Raw genomic sequence first — 18,228 nt, forward strand, 5'->3', positions numbered from 1 at the left:
ACCAGCAGCCCTTCAGGTGGCTGGGCCATGGTGGCAGCTTTCCTTTCAATTAATAAATCTAAACTCGGAAGAGCTGTGGAGAGGCAAGAATTATTCAGGGCAGTCAAAGGGGACAAGGCAAAGGCTAATGGCCTGAAGCAAGAAAGACAGACAATCCGGGATGAAAAGATCCTAGCAGCAAGGTCAGCCGAAAAGCACCCACGGGAGCTCTTACACTGGTGAGTTTTGCTCTGGGAGGGTCAGGGGGAGGAAAGAGGGGAGTCGATGGCCTGTGTGAACACTTTGTGGTTTCGAGTGCAAGAAATAAACAGTCTCAGGCCAGGAATATTAATCACTACAGGCAGATTTTAAGCTGCTCCACTGTGGGTGAGGCAGTCCCCGCTTCCCGACCTGACCATCGAGCTGTGATATTATTAGCAATGTGAAAATCCAACATGCACTTTTCCCCCTCAGGTCAGGCAGTTTTATAAAAGTAAACAATATTTTGGCCAAATGAGGTGTAGCAAAACTCCACTAGAGGTGACCAACAGTACTGGCTTCACACCAAGTGCAACATGAACAAAATGTACTCCTCAGAAGGAGCTACAGTATCAGTGTTGTTCCCCTCCTGCCTCCCAGTGGTACTGGAAGCCCAAAGTCCCATCAGCAGGAAAATCAGTAAAACCCCTATTTTCAGTCTGTGAGCCCAATCAAATTAGACTTGAGTTTTCCCTAATAAGCTTTGCCCTGGTCAGTGCAGGACCAGAAGAAATCTCCTTAGATCCATCGGAAAGCTCATTGCCCTCTCCAAGCTGCTCATGGTTTTATGCCATATTTTAAAAAACAAAGCAGCTCTTCAGTTCAGCATCACATGTTTTTGCAGGCTTATTATCTTGGGAATTTGCTCTCTACACTGGTTTCTGAATGGAGTTAGGTCTGCTTTTTAAGGCTTAAAAGCTCAAACAGGTTTAATCTTAACCTTCTCCTTGTCCTCCCTGCACAGATGTGTCCTCCCACGGTACCAAGGGAGAACAAATCTAGTGGCTGCACGAGAAATAACTTGCACAGAGGCAGCGACTCTGGACACAGCACAAATCTCAGAAGGAAATTAAAGTACCTTTTTGATGCAGTTTTGTTTTAAATTCTCCTTTCTTCATTCTCTTGTACATGTAAATTCTTGTAACAGGGAAGACATAAACCTGCATGCTGGATGGGAGGAATATAAATATATAAAGACAATACGTCATTAAGTAAAAGTAACAAATGTTTACACACAGATTCTCAAAGGACCCTGTTTCTAATTCCTCCAACATGATTGGGAGGAAGAGAGCTACACTAAGTATAAGGTTGTAAAAGGAGGTGAGTCAATGCTGTTTGCTCATATCAGGATACACAGAGCATACAGACCTGGTACAAACATCAAGAAAGGGGCAACTGCTCGGGCAAAACACAGCAAAGAAAATCCGATGTATAGTAATGAAAAAAATAGCAAGTACCTTATGAAATTAAACAGTGTGAAACTACTGTGAAGAAACTACTGATGGAGAACAGAATAGAAACACTGTGCCTGGCATCAGAAAAGCCAGGCAATGAGTTAACCTTAAAGAAGCAATAGCAGAACAGGCTGAAAACCGAATGATATGCATACACCAGAAACTATTGCTGAAATATAATACAAATAATGTAAACAGTTAAATTTCAGAGACTATACAGATCACTTAATTTCCATGGCATTATTCCAGAAATTAATTTGGCCTATGTCCTGTAATGCAGGCACTTGCACTGACATATTGTCTTTGCATGTACTTGAGGACCGAGTCTAGTCAGTTGTCAAAAGCAGCAGAATCAGTTGAATGTAAATGTCTCAGCAGGGAACTTCACTAATTTTAAGTCACAATTTCTCTCAGACAAAGGGCTTCATCCAGAGCTAACGATGCCAAGACCCTTAGCATGACAGAAAAAGTGGCAGAACTGAGATCTGTCCCCCCTGTGGAAATACTCCATCCCCAAAAGCCCATCTGAGCAGATCCCCATGAAGATGTCCACCGTGTAGACTGGGCAAGGGCCTACTCTGGTCTGTTTTGGCGCAGCTTTGCGAAAGTCACTGGAGGTCTACCAAATCAGCCAAGCTAAAGAACTGTCCTATAGAAAGTTATTGAGAAACATATCCAAATATTCATATCCAAAGCTGCAGCTTCTTCTTTGCTTTAATCTGACTGAAACCCAAACTGCTGACGAAGGGTCAGCTGTCAGAGAAGAAGCTGACACTTATATGCTTATGTGGTAAGCTAAAAAAGGTATTCTGCCTAACTCAACCTAAACTAAGTAATCAAACAGAGAAATGGTTGCTTTCTGCCTGGATCAGCTCTTAGACTTGGCTTCCTGTGCAGCTGCATAAGCCCTTGCCCAGGGTGACAGTGGTGCAGGACCACATAGCCAGAAGCAGGAGCGACAACAGGAAGGGTAGGAGAGCTGGACGGCTTTTTTAGCAGCAGTCCACAATTAGAATGGCTTAAAGCAATCGTGAGAACAAAGCCTTTTATATCAGAGGAGAGGGCACATTTTTTACCATGAGGCAATACTGAGGGACCTGATCTCAACTCAGTATCTTTTTTCACAGGCAATAGAAAGCTTGTTTTAAATGCAGAGCACAAGGCAGTTTCTATGCAGAGCAACTTAGGAAGAAGTCCTGCACTGACTGATGATTATCTGTATGACTAAACTCTTCCTTCTTTGTCAAAGTAATAAGCCCTTCCACTAATCTTTTCTACCGCAAAGTAAATATTAGATTTAATATAATGGATCTAGTGGCATTTTTAGCAGAAAGGTGCTGGTGCGATATCATGTAGTATTGTACATACCAATGGCACCTTTTGAAAAATCCATGGATTTGCAAGGTTTAAAAAATACTGTGTAGCACTAGTGACATCTGCAGGAACAAGTCAGTTGGAACAGCAAGAGGAAAATATCCAAAATCAGGCTTTGATGAGAGGAAAACGAGCAGATGCATTCACAGCGCCTGCCTTCACAAGTGCACTGGGGACAAACAGGGCCTCTGAACTGCTGCCTCAGGAGGTAAATCGGACCCCATCTCTAAGCTACTTTCTGGAGGAGTTTCTCATTTCATTGCCAATATAGGTGATTAGGGAAAGCTGGCCTCCTATTCTATAAAATGCTTACGTAGAAAGGTGACTGCACTCTTTAGCAGGAGTGAAAGTAAAGGAATAATCTTTCTTTAGAAGAGGGTGAACCAAGAGATACCAGCATGAAGGAGGCAACCACAAATCATCATGCCTTGCCCTACAGAAGATGGAGGAAAGGGAGCAGCTAATTTAAAATTTTTCCGTAGCTCAAGAGAGAAAACATCAATGAAGAGTCACTATTGGTTACATCGAGTTTTGTTGCAACTGATAGGTCTAACGAATTTTTTTCTTTAAAGATAGGGCGATAAAGAGGAGTTCCCACAAATTTAAAAAAAAAAAAAAAAAAAAAAAGTATACTCAAGATAAAAACTTTGGGCAGAGTTGTTTGTCAAGGAGAGCAAAAGAGTGAGAGAATATGCACCCAAGTGAAGATCAGAGCACTGTGCAGTTGCCTGTGCAAACACTTACAGGCAAGTAAGTTTGATCCAGCCTGAACTATAATAGCCAGATCCTGAAAAATAAAGAGCTAGAGGGGAAAAATCTTTGTACTGTAATACCTAGATGTGGTGATGTAAGGAAAGAGACAGTCAGCTTCTTTGATTTCCACTCTGTTCAAGAAAGCAGTCTCTTCCACACAGTAAAATAAATAAAATAATAATAATAATAATACAGCTTTACCTTCCTTCATTGTATGATGCTGTTCCAGTTTTGCCACACACAAAGTCAGCCATGTTACTTTATACTATTTAAAAGCTATTTCTAACTTCATTATCACTGCTGTGAAAACACTGTTTTTAAACCAAAGGAACACGTGTAGAAAAACGGAACAGATGAGCTGATTTTTTCTGCTCTGGATAAATTTGTTGTGTTTCTTTTCTTAAACTTCCTTTATTTCTGATCTTAGTTTTTTTGTTTTTGTTGTTTTTTCCTTGCTTTGTTTTTGTTGGTTTTTTTTTTTTTTTTTTCACATTATGTTTTAAATAACAGTTTTGCAAGAACACTTGTTTTCCACCTAAAAATAACAGCAGCCCAACAGCAGGAAGACAACGAATGGTGAAATTCTTACAAGGCAAGGGAAGGTATTTGTGGTTATGATAAACTGCTAACTTACTAACAACAGGTTTTACTCAGGGGATATTTGATTTCTGTGTAGATCTCCTAAAGAGAAAGATATCTTTAGAATATAGGAAATTAAAAAGAAAATGGTAAGACAAGTGAGAACAGCAATTGGTTCTGAGACACTCGGAAGAGCTGTACCAGTGCGCTTGGGGGACAGCTGAGCAAAGCACACAGAAACACGTGCCACAGCAAGGACAGGGAGGAATATCTCGTTGAGAAAATCTTAATGAAGATTGATTATTGAAGACTTGCTCCAAGGCCCAAGGTTGATTTTGGGTGGAAGGGTCCAGGTGAGTTCAGCCATTGCAGCAAAGGTCTATTTGATGGTCACAGGACTGTCACACAAATAACAGTAAGACTCAATAAGTCTTCAATAATTAATCTTCATTAAGATTTTCTCAACGAGACATTCCTCCCTGTCCTTGCTTATTTTGGTTAGAGCCCAAAGAAGACTTTTTATGAAGGACTATACCATTGTTCAATAATAACACTTAAAAAGCCATCTTTCCAGAATTCAGATAGATTCATCCTAAAGCAACAACAACAACAAAAAAAGTGACACTGTCTTATATTCAACTCCAGCTTTGGCACCTAGATACACATCTGAGTTTTGTTTATAAAAACCTTTTCTTCGTACATTTTCATAGCAATTTTCAATAAAAGTATGTACTCTAAAGTAGTACTCTGATATTTTTCAAAAGGATTTAAAAAAAAAAGAAAAAAAAAAAAGTGTCAGAAAGAAAGGAAGTTGTCTGGCCATTCTCACTTGCCAAATAATGTGTATGTGAAAAATCCTATACTGTTCTGTCAATCCAAGGGAGAAATGAAATTTTCATTGAATGTAATATCACTTTTCCCTCTAACCAGCATACTTAAGCCTTTTTGTCAGGACAGACCTCTTAGATTGCAAGATCCAAGCCCTCACCAGCACATTTGTCTGGAGGCACTGGCTGATTGAGCCCCCCAGACACAGGGACAATAAATTGCAAATAATATTATGCAAATGGTACTGTGTGTTAAAAGTATGCTTTATATTGACTAACTTGTCTTCAGTGGTAAAAAGAGAAACTGAGAAATTAAGATGTATCTCTTTTTTACCTGAGCTCAGCTGTGTTTGTAGGTCTACTTTCCTCCTGTTGTTTAAAAAAATAAAATAAAATTCTTCAACCACTATTCTTCTAATTTCCTTCAAGGGGAAATTTCCATTTAGAATTTTCCAGGTTGACTTCCCTCTTCCAAGTTCATTACTGTTTTAGGCTCTTACTTTCAAGGACACGAACATTTCCTCACTCTGCCAACAGCTTTGCCTCCAAGGTCCAATTTCCCCATCACCCAGGAGCTCCTGACCTCTCCAGCCATTAGCTTGATGTAGTAACAGAAAAGCTCTTCGGTTACCCTTTTTTTCAGATAATATACCAAGTAAGAAAACTGCACAGCACCAGAGGAATCACCTACGAAACAATAACTGCTGAGGTCTAACCATCCAGTAGCTTTATTATTGTTTTTCTGCTCTAACAGATCACATCACACTACTGGGTGTGTGGGGTGATAAGCTGGCTTTGAGGCTAATTTGCAACCAGTACCCTAATAATTCATTTGGCACACAGTTTCTTGCAACACTGGGACTTTTTTGTAGGTGACCCTTCCAGTACCTGCAGATCTCATGTGCCTCACCTGAAGCACTGACTCCTTGTTTCTGTTATCTTTTAAGCATCAGTGCCACAAAGCATTAGTTCAACTCACACAAAGTGTCAGCTACACCAGCTTCCTGACAGCTACACCAGCTTCCTGACAGCTTTGTTTCTCTTTGCATTGCACAGTTGGTTTTTTATTTATCTATTTATGGGACTACATTGCCCATGAGTTCAGGGCAGGTGTAGGGAGAATTTCATACCATCAACACTTAGATTTGCAATGTGGCTTACTTGTGCAACCTCCACAGGGAATCATGGTTCACAAGAAATGGTGATCAACAGTGTCAATGGAGTACTCCCATGATCATACCTCCTTGGATTAAACCCTCCCTTTGACAGTTCTCAGTATTTCTTCTGCTTGGCTAAAGGATAAAGCATACAATTTACACAGGTCCTGAGTCTTTCTCTGTTGAAAGTTACTTCTACATCAGAAGAATAAGGAGAATAACCTAGCCCCTCACTTAAGCCATTCAATTCTTCCCACCCATCAGCTTCTTTCTTAATTCTGAATCCCACTAACCATAGCTCACAAAATGTGGGGAAGAAAAAAACAACCAGATTGACAACTTACTTCCAATACAGTTAAAAAGGCTGCCAAAAACAAGCCAGGGGTATTATTGAACTACCTGTCTGTGCCTCTGAAACAAAGCATGAAACAAGAAGCACTGTCCAGGTAGAGTACATGTAACTATGTTGGAAGCTTCCAACATGCCAAGTAAGCCCAAATGGAGACAGAGTTAAGTGCTTCACCATCCTTCCAAGGACCTTGTGCTCAATATATGTTATTACCCAAATTTAACTCAGTCTATTGCTTTTTTTTTATTTTATTTTATTTTTGAGTTCCTTGCTCTTCCCAGGCCTTGCACAGGGCTCTGCCAGAGACTTAAAGATGCCTCAAGCTGCCAAAAAAAAAAAAAAAAAAAAAAGTCCCTGTTCATAGCAGCATTCAGCCCTAGCTCTGGCCTGTACCAGAGATCATGTAGCTATGAGATGCAAGCCAAAGAAAAGAGCAAAGAGGAGGAGGAACGAATATGTATATACATATATAATGTCATAGATATAACTGTGCGTGTCCTTATCTACACATAGCAATGGCTTCTTTTCATAGATTCCCTCTGATAAGCTAACCAGAATGAGATATTCAACTCCCTACTGCTAACGCTGTTAAAAGCATGTCTTCTTTAGCATTAAGGAAGCATTTGCACTTAAGGGTTACACAACAGGATTTTTTTGCATGTATTCAACATTACTGAATTTATAAGTTGCATTTTGAAAGAATGGTAGAAGCTTTGAAGGACAATAAGCTTGTACACTCTGCACTTAAAACAAACAAACAAATAAATAACCAAAAACAAACAAACAAACAAACAAACAAAAACAGTTTGGTGTAGTGGGCACTTGTTTTTTGTATTCTGACTTGCCTTGGATATATTTCTTGATTGATAGAAGTGTCTTGGTTTTGGCTGGGCTAGAATTAATTTTCTTCATGTATGAAGTTGTGTTTTGGATTCTTGATAAAAATAGTGGTGATGACACAGTAATGTTTTAGTTGTTGCAGAGCAATGATCACAGAGAGCCAAGGACTTTTCTACTTCTCGTGCTGCCCTGCCAACCAGGAGGCTGGAGGTGCACCAGGAGCTGAGAAGGAACACAGCCAGGACAGCTGGCCCAAGCTGACCAAAGGGACATCCCATAACATAAGACATCATGCTCAGCAATAAAAGCTAGGATAAAGAAAGAGGAAGGAGTGGACATTTGAAGTGATGGCATTTGTCTTCCGAAGAAACCATTACTTGTGATAAGCCCTCCTTTTCTAGAAGTGGCTGAACGCCTTCCTGTCAATGGGAAGTAGCAAATGAATCCCTGGTTTTGCTTTGCTTGTGTGCACGGATTTTGCTTTACCTGTTTCAACCCATGAGTTCTTGCACTTTTACCTCTCTGATTCCCTCTCCCATCCCACCTGAGGAGACTGAGTGAGCAGCTCTAAGGTACTTGGCTCCCTGCCAGGTTAAACTACAACACGTACGTATACATATTTGGTGTAAACAGATGAGTTTAGATTATCACATAATAGACCATGACAAGTAACTGTGATTAAATGGTAGTTCAGCCCAGGAGGAGAATATTCAGAATAGAGATAAGTAAAATACACTAATATTATCTATATGAGTATGCACTAAATAAAACCAGAAGTTAAAAGGGACACCTGCTACTTCTCACATTTCTGTAGTGTTTATTGTTCATTTATCTGCTAGCCTTATACATACTGACATCACGATGAAAAGAAGATATTTGCATTTTTAAAAGTTACACCTGTTTATTTATCAAGGAACCTAGTACCTTAGAATACCAGAATTCTGTAACTAAATAACCCTTAATAGCTTGGAAACTCCATGCAGGAAGAAGATTACCTCTATATTGTCTCAGCTGCATCACCAAACAAACTATATGTAGTCATTGATGTCAGTCATTTTCTTAGCTCATGCAGCAAATCAAACACAACCTCAGCATGTAAGAAAATTAACCATTTATCATAACCTCTGACAATAGAAATAGAAGATGCATGGAAGGGGACAAATAAGATATAAAATTCACTTTTAATTGTTTCTCAGTTTCTCAGTGAATTGTGTGCCCACTGGCACCATAAACTGAGTAGGGATTTGCTCAGCTGTGGAGCTGAGTTGGTACCTGTGCATTATGTCATATTTGGAAGTCAGCAGGGCTTGTTAGACCAGCACTTTTCACAGCACACATTATAATTTTACTGGGAGTCACAAAATGATCCAGAGGGGGCTATATAAAAAAGGTGGAGTTGCTCTGACCGCTGCACACATCTCCACCTGGGCTGGTAGCCACAAATTTTCTCACTTATGGAGTAAGGGCAGGCCGTACTTACTGTCTCTAGCTACAAATGAGAGAACAGCAAACGACTCCATCCATGATCAGCTGCTCAGTGCTTTCAAGGAGAGACCAGATGTCTTCCTGTATTGGAGTACTCAAACCATGTGTCTTCTGTCCTTGAGAGGCTGTGCTGCTGCTCTTGTGGGGACACAATCAGATGAGATCCAAGGAGTTTCAAAAGTTTGAAAGGTGCTCTGTTGGATTATTCAGTCACAGATGCATTCTCCTTACTCTTTCTCCAATCACAGTCAGGCTATTATAGGTCTTGACTTCATTTCTATAATGCTTTTGAATAGGAAATAATACTCTTCTATGACCTCTCAAAACTATAGCTTAAAACTCTTGTTTCTTGAAGAATAGATGGAGATGCACATAAATGCATCTAATACTTCTAATGCATGTAAATACTTCTAAATTCTCTTCTGCTTCATCTGAGCAGATATGTAAATTAATGCCTTTCTGCAGAGTACACCTTCTCTCAGTTTTTTAAAAGTAATCCCTATGTTCTCCCGATATCTGGACATTATTAATGAGATAAAGTAATCCTGGAATGTGCCTGAAAACAAAGTCATAAATTAACTGAATACGTTATGATAAGGGGAAAAATACTTCTGAATGCACTACAGACTGTTCAAAAGAAATGAAATAGAGAAGATATTAACTTTTGAACACTACTGACCTTATGGCAAATAACTAATCTTTATCGTATAGCTAACTAATATCAGCCATGAACACAAAAATAAGTGGTACTGCAATAGAAGATAGTATCTTCCACAATAAGAATAAAGATAACATGAATAAGTATACTAAGAAAAGTCAGGCAGAGGCAATACTCTTTTCCTTGCCAATTGGAATAGCAGAAAAAAGTCCACAAACTTTGGGGACATGTATTTATCTGAAGGACAATATATTTCACCAAAGGCTTACCTAGTTTTTGTAACTAGTTTACTCTTCTGAAAAGAGTAGTTACAACCCTTGGCTACTTACATCCATCAACCACTATAGATACAGCTGTACTTCAGCTGTACTACAGCTGTCCTCATAAAAAATTTAATTTCCTTTTATGATAAGGTCACCCATCTAGTCGATCAAGGGAAGCCAGTGGATGTAATCTTTTTGGATTTCAGTAAAGCTTTTGATACGGCTTTTCATAAGATCCTACTGGACAAAATGTCCAGCATACAGCTAGATAAAAACATCATACAATGGGTGAGCAATTGGCTGATAGGCAAAGCTCAAAGGCTTATGGCAAATGGGGTTACATCAGGCTGGTGGCTGGTCAGCAGTGGGGTCCCCCAGACCTCCATTTTAGGGCCAGTTCTCTTCAGTGTTTTTATAAACGATTTGGACGTAGGACTAGGTGTTTTGAGCAAATTTGCTAATGATACTAAACTGGGAGTAGTTGTTGGCTCTGTTGAGGGTGGAAAGGCCTTGCAGAGAGATCTGGACAAACTGGAGAGATGGGTGATCACCAACTGCATGAAGTTTACAAGAACGAGTGCCAGGTCCTGCACCTGGGATGGGGCAACCCTGGCTATATGTACAGACTGGGCGATGAGACACTGGAGAGCAGCCCCGCAGAGAGGGATCTGGGGGTTGTGGTTGACAGCAAGTTAAATATGAGCCAGCAGTGTGCCCTGGCAGTCAGGAGGGCCAACCGTACCCTGGGATGCATCAAGTATGGCATTGCTAGTCAGTTGAGGGAAGTGATTGTCCTGCTCTACTCTGCGCTGGTGCAGCCTCACCTCAAGTGTGCAGTTCTGGGCACCATAGGACAAAAAGGACGTTAAACTGTTGGAGAGCGTCCAGAGAAGGACCACAGAAATGGTGAAGGAACTAGAGGAGAAGAGAGAGAGGAGAGGCTGAAGCCCCTTGGTTTGTTTAGCCCAGAGCAGAGCAGGCTGAGGGGAGGCCTCATGGTGGCCTGCAGCTCCCTCACAAGCAGAAGTATAGGAGCAGGCACTGAGCTCTACTCTCTGGTGACCAATGATAGGACCCAAGGGACTGGAGTCAGCTTGAATATCAGGAAAATATTCTTCACCAAGAGGGTGGTCACGCACTGGAACAGGCTCCCTAGGGATGTAGTCACATCACCGAGCCTGTCAGAGTTTAAGAAACATTGGGACTATATGGTCTGAATCTTTGTGCAGACCTGTGTGGAGCCAGGAACTGGACTCAATGATACTTGCGAGTCCCTTCCACCTTGGGATATTCTATAATTCTATGATACAGTGTTTTTTGTTGTTGTTATAGTTGTTGTTGTTGTTGTTTTTTTATTATTATTATTATTCTAAGAAGAGCCTGATCTTAATGTTGCAAACTTTTTGGGACATAATATTTTCATAAAGGCCATTCGAAATTTATCATGACAGAGAGGGTAAAGAAATGGATTCAGAGAGGAATTGAGCCACAAAAGCCAAAAGGTAACATCATACAGGGAGTTATGAACACAGGTTCCTTGGCAGGCCCCACGAATAATCATTAGTAAAGTATATGGTGCCCAGCAAATGGCAAAGACACAAACAATTATGGCAAGCGACTTTGCAATTTTCTTGTCCTGGTGCAGTTTTGACCTGGTCCTTGCACAGAAAGAAATAGAGAGGTCATTTTCTGGGGTTACAGAATTGGCTCTGGATGGAGATAAGCTTTCAGCTACCAAAGACTCTTTCTTTGGCCTTATGGAGGATGAAACACTGTCCTCTGCTTCCAAAGAGGAAGATGCTCCTTGTTTCAGCATGAAGCAAGATCTCCAGGACGAGCTGCTGCTCCTTGGAGGCTCAGAGTCCTGAATGCTGCCACGCCTCTGGCGCCTCTGGATGTTGTTGAAGATGTGCACGTTGAAATAGGTGACTGAGATCAGCGGCACAAAGAACTCCAGGGTGGATGCACAAAGGAGGAAGTACCAGTTGTCGAAGAACTCAGCGTGGCACTGCCCCTCCCGCACTGTGCTGCAGCCGGCCACATACTCCCACAAGAGAATTGCTGGGCAGTAGAGGAGGAAGGCAAAGACCCAGATGGACACCATCTTGACAATAGGGTTGGACATTATTCCCCGCTGCACTCTGTAAGATACCTGTGAAGGAAAAAAATAAAAATATTGTAGCTGTAGAGGCAAATATTTGAACCAAGAGAATTAGACAGATGAGCTTAGCATAGCATTTGCTAATAGAGCTGCATCTTCTCTCATCAGCTGAAGCTCACTCAGGTATGTTTAATTTATTGATGTTGACATAACAAAGGGTTGTCTATGTATCAGTCACAGTGCTAGGGTCCTGGTCCAGGCAAGGAAACATGATCATCCATCAGAGTTAGAAGTACCTAGTAATTTGGTACGCCTTGTTTGAAACATCTGCAGCCTGAATTGGCAGAGTAATTAACGTTTTATAGTTGCTCAGAGAATGGCTCCCATTCACTGACAACTGCACTGTTTTTTACAGCACTTTACGAGATATAGGACTAAATGTGGCACAGTGGTCAAGAGAAATTATGTCACAAATTTAACGTGCGCCTTTGAAAAATCATATACTGCACATTCCATGAGCACATAAGAGCAGAATCCAGCCCTGCAGTGCAGACATTAGGTGATGAAACCACAAGATCACCCTTATCTGTGTCCTGGTTTGCACTTTGTAAATGTTGAGCCTTTGGCTTTCCTGTGTAATTTCATTTAAAAGCAAGATGTTTTGGTGTTTGATTTACCAGTTTCTTTCATTAAAACAAAATTAAATAACATAAAAACATATTAATAAAAAGGCATTTATAATAAGTTCAAGTAATTATAATTAACAAAAATACAACCGATCTTTTTTTTTTTTCATATGGCATCATATTGACATTCTCATAGGTCACCAAAGAGCTGCAACCGCTAGCTCAGCCCCACATTTCTCTGCCACTTCAGCCAACAGAGCAACAACTGGGAAATGCTGGCCTCCAACCTTAGTATGAACCAAAACATAAAGCACACACAAGGTGAATTGGATGCTCTGCAGAAAGCAGAGACATAGCACTCTATGCTCATCCGAAGTTTGGGGTTCTGCTTCAGACATGGAGAGGAGATTGCCTCATACCCATGGATAGTCTCTGCAGTCTGTCCTTTGGCCCACTCTCTTCCCTGTTTGCACTTGTTCCCAGTCTTCTCCAGGATCATTTGGAGCCACGTCTCAGGCCTAGCCATCCTCCCTGGTGTTCTTCACTTCACCACCCTAGCCTTTTCCTCCCATCTCTGATTTAGGTTCAAAACCAAATCCAGTTTGCCTCAGATTTTCTCCTTATTTGGTCCCTTTTTATCAGCCTTTTGTCTCAGCCTTTTCACTCCTCGGCCTGTTTTCCTTAAAGCAGCGGCACAACAGCAACCTGCAGCAGACACTGTGTGAGAAGATCTGTTTGACCAGATCTGGGCTGGAGCATGCTGAGCACGGCATCTATCCACAGTATCTCCACACGCAAGCATACTTTCTCAGGGCTACTATCTCGACTAATCTGGGCCCTATACTCGCCAATAAGGCAAAAGGCTTATCACCAATATCAAGATATGGCCTTGCCAGATCCCACAGTCTTGCCACAAAACTCAGAAAGACTATAAATAGGGTACTTACAGCTTTAGTAACTGACAGGAAACGGTCATAGCTAATTAGAACAATGTTAAACACTGAAGCTGTGCACAGGAGATAGTCCATAACTAGCCAGAGCTTGCACAGGCCTCTTCCCAAGTGCCAGGTCCCTGTCAGGGCATAAGGGATGTAGAGAGGTATGCAGAACGCACCTATGGAAAGCAATCACAGAAACACCATGCAGTTGTTACAGATTGCAAACAGTACTCCTGGAAGCAAAGAGAGACAATACTTTGGTATCTAGCTGGAAATAAATAAATAAATAAATAAATATACTGTTAAGATGTATATATAAGTTACATAAATAAATTCTTACATTCTCATGGAATCTGATGAAGACTCTGTGTATTAGATCTTAGTGCATGTTGATTGTTGCGAATAAGCTTGGGGCAAATCAGCAAAGAAGGATCCACTGAAGAAAACTACAGTATAACCAATTGTATAGTCTCTAAAAATATACAGCCAGTCCTGCAGCATTTATGCAGCATGCTATGCATCATGATTATGTTCCAAAATGTAAACTTATTGCTGTGTATCTTCTTATCTTTTATCTCTGTTAAAGATTTCCTCCCAAACACATCTACAGATACTGCTAACATAGCTTATTAATGTAAGACTGGTTAGCATTTTTACACTACAGACAATATGTTGGAGAGACTGTGTGGTGTGTGGAAACCTCTTCTACCACAGATAGCGCAGAAACATCTCTGTGCTGAAGCTGGTACATTTAAAGAGCCAGGCAGCCTTCAGTTAAACACCAAAAGCCTTCTAAAAAAAAAAAAATAAATAAAAAATCCAGTACTTTGAAGTACTTAAAAACAAGACTTTTTTCCCTATTTTCTGGGACATTTCCCACTGGACCATCTTTTTCTTTTTTGCTGTTTTAATGGTCTGAACCCTGCAGGAACATGGCACAGTGCATTCACAGCCCCTGCCTCTTCGCCTGGCATCACCCACTAGGACTGGATCCTCTGCATCTCCAGGACTACTGCATTAACACTATGGAACAAGGAGGATAATAAGGAAAACAGATGGAAGACGCAAGCAATAGTCTGCTGGCATCAGGACAATCCCTCTGATCCATAGCCTGCACTGAGTTGCATCCAGTGAAAAGTTACAGTGGTAAAGTGCATTTCTTCTAATGTAATAAACTCATAGGCCATTAGCATTGCATAGAGAAGTAATTCATTTACCTTGATGTACCACAGAGAGCTGCATAAGGAAACAGTTACTCTGTCAAACATAAAGATCTTATGATGAGGTGTAATGAACAGTTTTACATGAGGAGCAAAAGTAAATCAGAAACTGCGGCAGAAGCCTCTTTCTATCAATCAGTATTTTTTACATACAGTAGTTGCTCCTTTTTTTCTGAAGGAATGTTAAAAGCATTTACAAGACCAAGAATGCATTACTTATCTCATTTTGATGTATCTTGAGACATAATAGGCTGCTAAAACACTTAATAGAGTTTTTACTATTCCTTACTCTTCCCCATGGCACACAGTTGGGAAATTTCTCCAAGAAGCTGCCCACCAAAATAAGGCCCCCTTTTGCCTCCTAACATTACTAGAAAGCAAGTATTACATATCTCCAGCATTGCAACTTACCCACTGCAAAGTCAGAAATAGCAAGATTGAGAAAAAAATAGTTACTCCGATGCCTGAGATTTCTGTCCATGATGAAAGCAAGGATCACCAGAACATTTCCAAGGATTGTAACCAGAGCTAGCAGCACCATAAGCAGAGCCAGGAGCACCAACACACCCGTGGAAAATGCTGAGGTCTCTGGCTGTGGAGATGAAATCCCATTACACTGTCGTATCGTGTGCAGAGTTTCAGCAGTGCTGTTGTGCATGTTGTGTAGCCAGGTCAGTTGAGTCTGGGAAGAATCTTGCATCGGGCAGATTTATCCAACAGATTGAGACAAACCTGTTAACAGGATGGGCTGAATACTGAAACATCCAGACAACTTCTCAATATTAAAATTCTAGACCACAAGATTTCAAAGCCTGGAGTCTCCCATGCTCTTTGATCTGAATGCACCTATTGGTCTGAAAACCAAATCTGTAAAAAAGATACCTCATAAGCAACAGTAAATGCACATTTTAAAGCAAGTGATGATCTCTTTTCTCTCCCGATGGCTGATCTTTATCTACTGAGGTCAGAAAAGAGTTAGTCTGAAAACAGCTCTTTTCAAAGTCAGGCAGTTTGCATATTAGCATTGTGTAAATTGTGTAAGCTGTTATACTCGCTGAATTCAGCTGAAGCTAAAAAAAAAAAAAAAAAAGAACTAATTTTCACTTCCCTAGTGGTCAACAGGATGTAAATTACTACAATTCTATTTCTCTTACTGTAAACATAGGCACCACTGTGCTTGCTGTTACTAAACTACACAATTAAAAACAGAGAAGTCTTACTGCTGCTGGCTACAGAGTGTCTAAAATTTAAGTTCTATTTTGCAAAATGTCACCTTTTGAAGTTATCTGAAGCAGGAAGCAAGTCTATCCTGAAAACAGTAAGCTAAATGCCCACCCCACATCATAATTTCATCTGTTTTAGTAAAAGCAGCACAGAAGTCAGCAGACCAGGGCTGTAACTCATGCCTGAGGGTCACCAGCTCCACAGCACACCCCACAACTGGTTTTCAGACTGGGGCTGTAATGCCAGGTGCTTGACAAGATATAGGGCACAAAACAAGGAAAGGGAGGGTGGGGGAGGTGATGGAGGTGGAGGAGGGTCCTAGTGAGTAAAGAAAGAAGCAAATCACACCTCCTGGACTTCAGGTGAGCAGGCTGAAGTTTATTCAGGAAAGTGGTAGTAGTATCCCACTCAAGGCAGCTCTAAAGCACAAAGGAGCTCAGAAAACCTGCAGACCTTTAAGGACAGCTTTCTCCATGCACAACAGAAGTCCATCCCTGTTTTCGGGAAAACAAGTAGGTATACCAGGAGACTAACCAGGTTAGTTCCTTGGCTAACCAGGGAACTCATAGCAGAGCTAAAATACAAAAAGACAGCACGAGGAATATGAAGCAAAGACAGACTACAAAGAAAGAACTTGAATTGCTGCCTGGCCATGTAAGAGTGGTGTTAGGAAAACCAAAGCTTATCTGAAGTTTATGTTTGTAAAAGACAGTGAGGATGACAAAAAGACCAAGAACTTCCACCTCCACATTAATAGTAAAAAGATGAGTAAGAACAAAATGGACCTGCTGCTGAACAGTCCTGGTGACCTAGTGATAGAAAAAGTAGATAAGGCTAAGGTTACCACTGCTTTCTTTGCTTCAGTCTTCACTAACCAGGTCTTTCCCACCTTTGTGTTTAGGGAGAAAATTCAAGGAAGGAATCCGCCTCACCTACAGGTGAGGACTGAGTCAGGGTTTACTTGGGAGCACTTGACCTGTTAAGAGTCCATGGAACCCTATGGGCTGCACTCAAGAGTGCTGAGAGAACCAGCATCCCTGAAAGTCTTTTATCTTTTTTGAAAAGTCATGGAGATCAAGAGGGGTTCCCAATTGCTGAAAAAAGTCAAACATTACACCAATCTTGAAAAGATGCCACAAGATCCATAGGAAAGTTATGGAACAAGTCCTCTTGGAAGGCATTTCTGAGCAGTTGAAAGAAGAAAAGGTGACCAGGACACAGTCGCCAATGGTAGATCATGCCTGAGCAACTTGATTGTTTTCTATAATAAAATGACTGGGTTTGCAGACAAGGGGAGAATATTTATGTGTTTTGAAAATTAAGGAAGAAATCAAATTAAATATTAAAGTTTTAACATAGTCCTTCATGGGGCTGATGGAGAAATTTATGTGGTCTCTCCTTCCTTCCTCCCTGTGGAGGAAAACCACAGCCTGACATAAAGGACAGACATTAGGAGAACCACTAGGATTAAAGACTTGTCTAAGAAATAAACAAAGCTAACACCATTTCTTCCAACATGTATGTTTTATTTGTTTTTTGTTTTGTTTTGTTTTTTTAAGACTCAAGAGGGCAAATTTAGAAAAATACTGTTGCTGTTTGAGTTGAACCTCATAGTCATAGGCCTGTGATCACAACATATTTACAATAACTATTGGACATCTGCAAAGACAGAAAAGAGTGCAAGGGCATGAAATGATGAAATGGACGCGTGAGTGGGTAGGGAGACTTTTCTTAGAAAAGCAGACTTGGCAAGGAAGGTACATTTGTGTCAGTGCATGAAAGGCATGAGGAAAAACCACCAAAAAAGTATAATAGCAGAAGCCTGAAACAGGTCTACTAGAGAGGGGAAGACTGGGGATGCCATTTTGTCCAAGATAGCTATAACATTGTGAGAACACCAACTGAGCATCTGAGTTGACCTGGGAGCAGTAGATCAATTAGAAAAATACAATGAACTCTCCAAACAATCAGGGGTGGTGTGACAAAATGGTTTGAACACTGTGGGTGCAATACAGAACATCAAATACATTGATCTGTAGCAACTTCAGTACTCTGTGATTTCAAGTTTGTTGCACACTGTGCTTGCTCCCTGAAGAACTCTTCTTTTCCAGTACTACAGTGTGGATCCATTTTACCTAGTCAATAATTGTGTAAGGCTATTCTTTCAAAGTAATCAATACATTTAGTTTTCTTGCACAACATTCTTTTATACTGAAAGCATAAAGTTACAAAAGCAGACAATTCAAGTCTTCCCCAGCTTGGGCCTGCCTACAGCTTCTCTGTAGAACAGATGTTTATTTAGTACTCTAGTTATTCTATAAATGTTTCAAATGTGTATGTGTGGGTGGGTGGTTTTTTTTGT

At 40.7% G+C, this 18,228-nt stretch overlaps 1 protein-coding gene across 4 annotated transcripts; it reads right to left on the minus strand.

Annotated features, from left to right (window-relative positions):
• Positions 1–8,148: 8,148 nt before the first annotated feature.
• LOC311432716 (histamine H3 receptor-like) lies at positions 8,149–16,026 on the minus strand. Of its 4 annotated transcripts, none has more exons than XM_084511200.1 (4): positions 15,916–16,026; positions 15,054–15,509; positions 13,432–13,598; positions 8,149–11,909 (listed from the first exon to the last, which is right to left on the minus strand). In XM_084511200.1, the coding sequence occupies exons 2-4, from the start codon at positions 15,340–15,342 to the stop codon at positions 11,127–11,129; spliced, it is 1,239 nt and encodes a 412-aa protein (XP_084367326.1). In that variant the 5' UTR covers positions 15,343–15,509; positions 15,916–16,026; the 3' UTR covers positions 8,149–11,126. The 4 variants fall into 4 exon arrangements, with proteins under 4 accessions (XP_084367326.1, XP_084367327.1, XP_084367328.1 ...); XM_084511201.1 differs by having other exon boundaries at positions 15,054–15,374; positions 15,916–16,014; XM_084511202.1 differs by lacking the exon at positions 15,916–16,026 and adding an exon at positions 15,525–15,711 and having other exon boundaries at positions 15,054–15,374.
• Between the last annotated feature and the right edge of the window lie 2,202 nt (positions 16,027–18,228).

This window comes from Aythya ferina (assembly GCF_964211825.1).
Source record: "Aythya ferina genome assembly, chromosome: 2".
Taxonomy (NCBI): Eukaryota; Metazoa; Chordata; class Aves; order Anseriformes; family Anatidae; genus Aythya; species Aythya ferina.

Bases quoted from the DNA above. Each gene is read 5' to 3' on its own strand.
- LOC311432716 (XM_084511200.1), bottom strand. From the start codon at position 15,342: ATGCAAGATTCTTCCCAGACTCAACTGACCTGGCTACACAACATGCAC. The intron at 13,599-15,053 runs GTAAGTTGCAAT...TGCTTTCCATAG, and splicing joins TATTTCTGACTTTGCAGTGG to GTGCGTTCTGCATACCTCTC. The intron at 11,910-13,431 runs GTAAGTACCCTA...TTTCCTTCACAG, and splicing joins TCCTGTCAGTTACTAAAGCT to GTATCTTACAGAGTGCAGCG.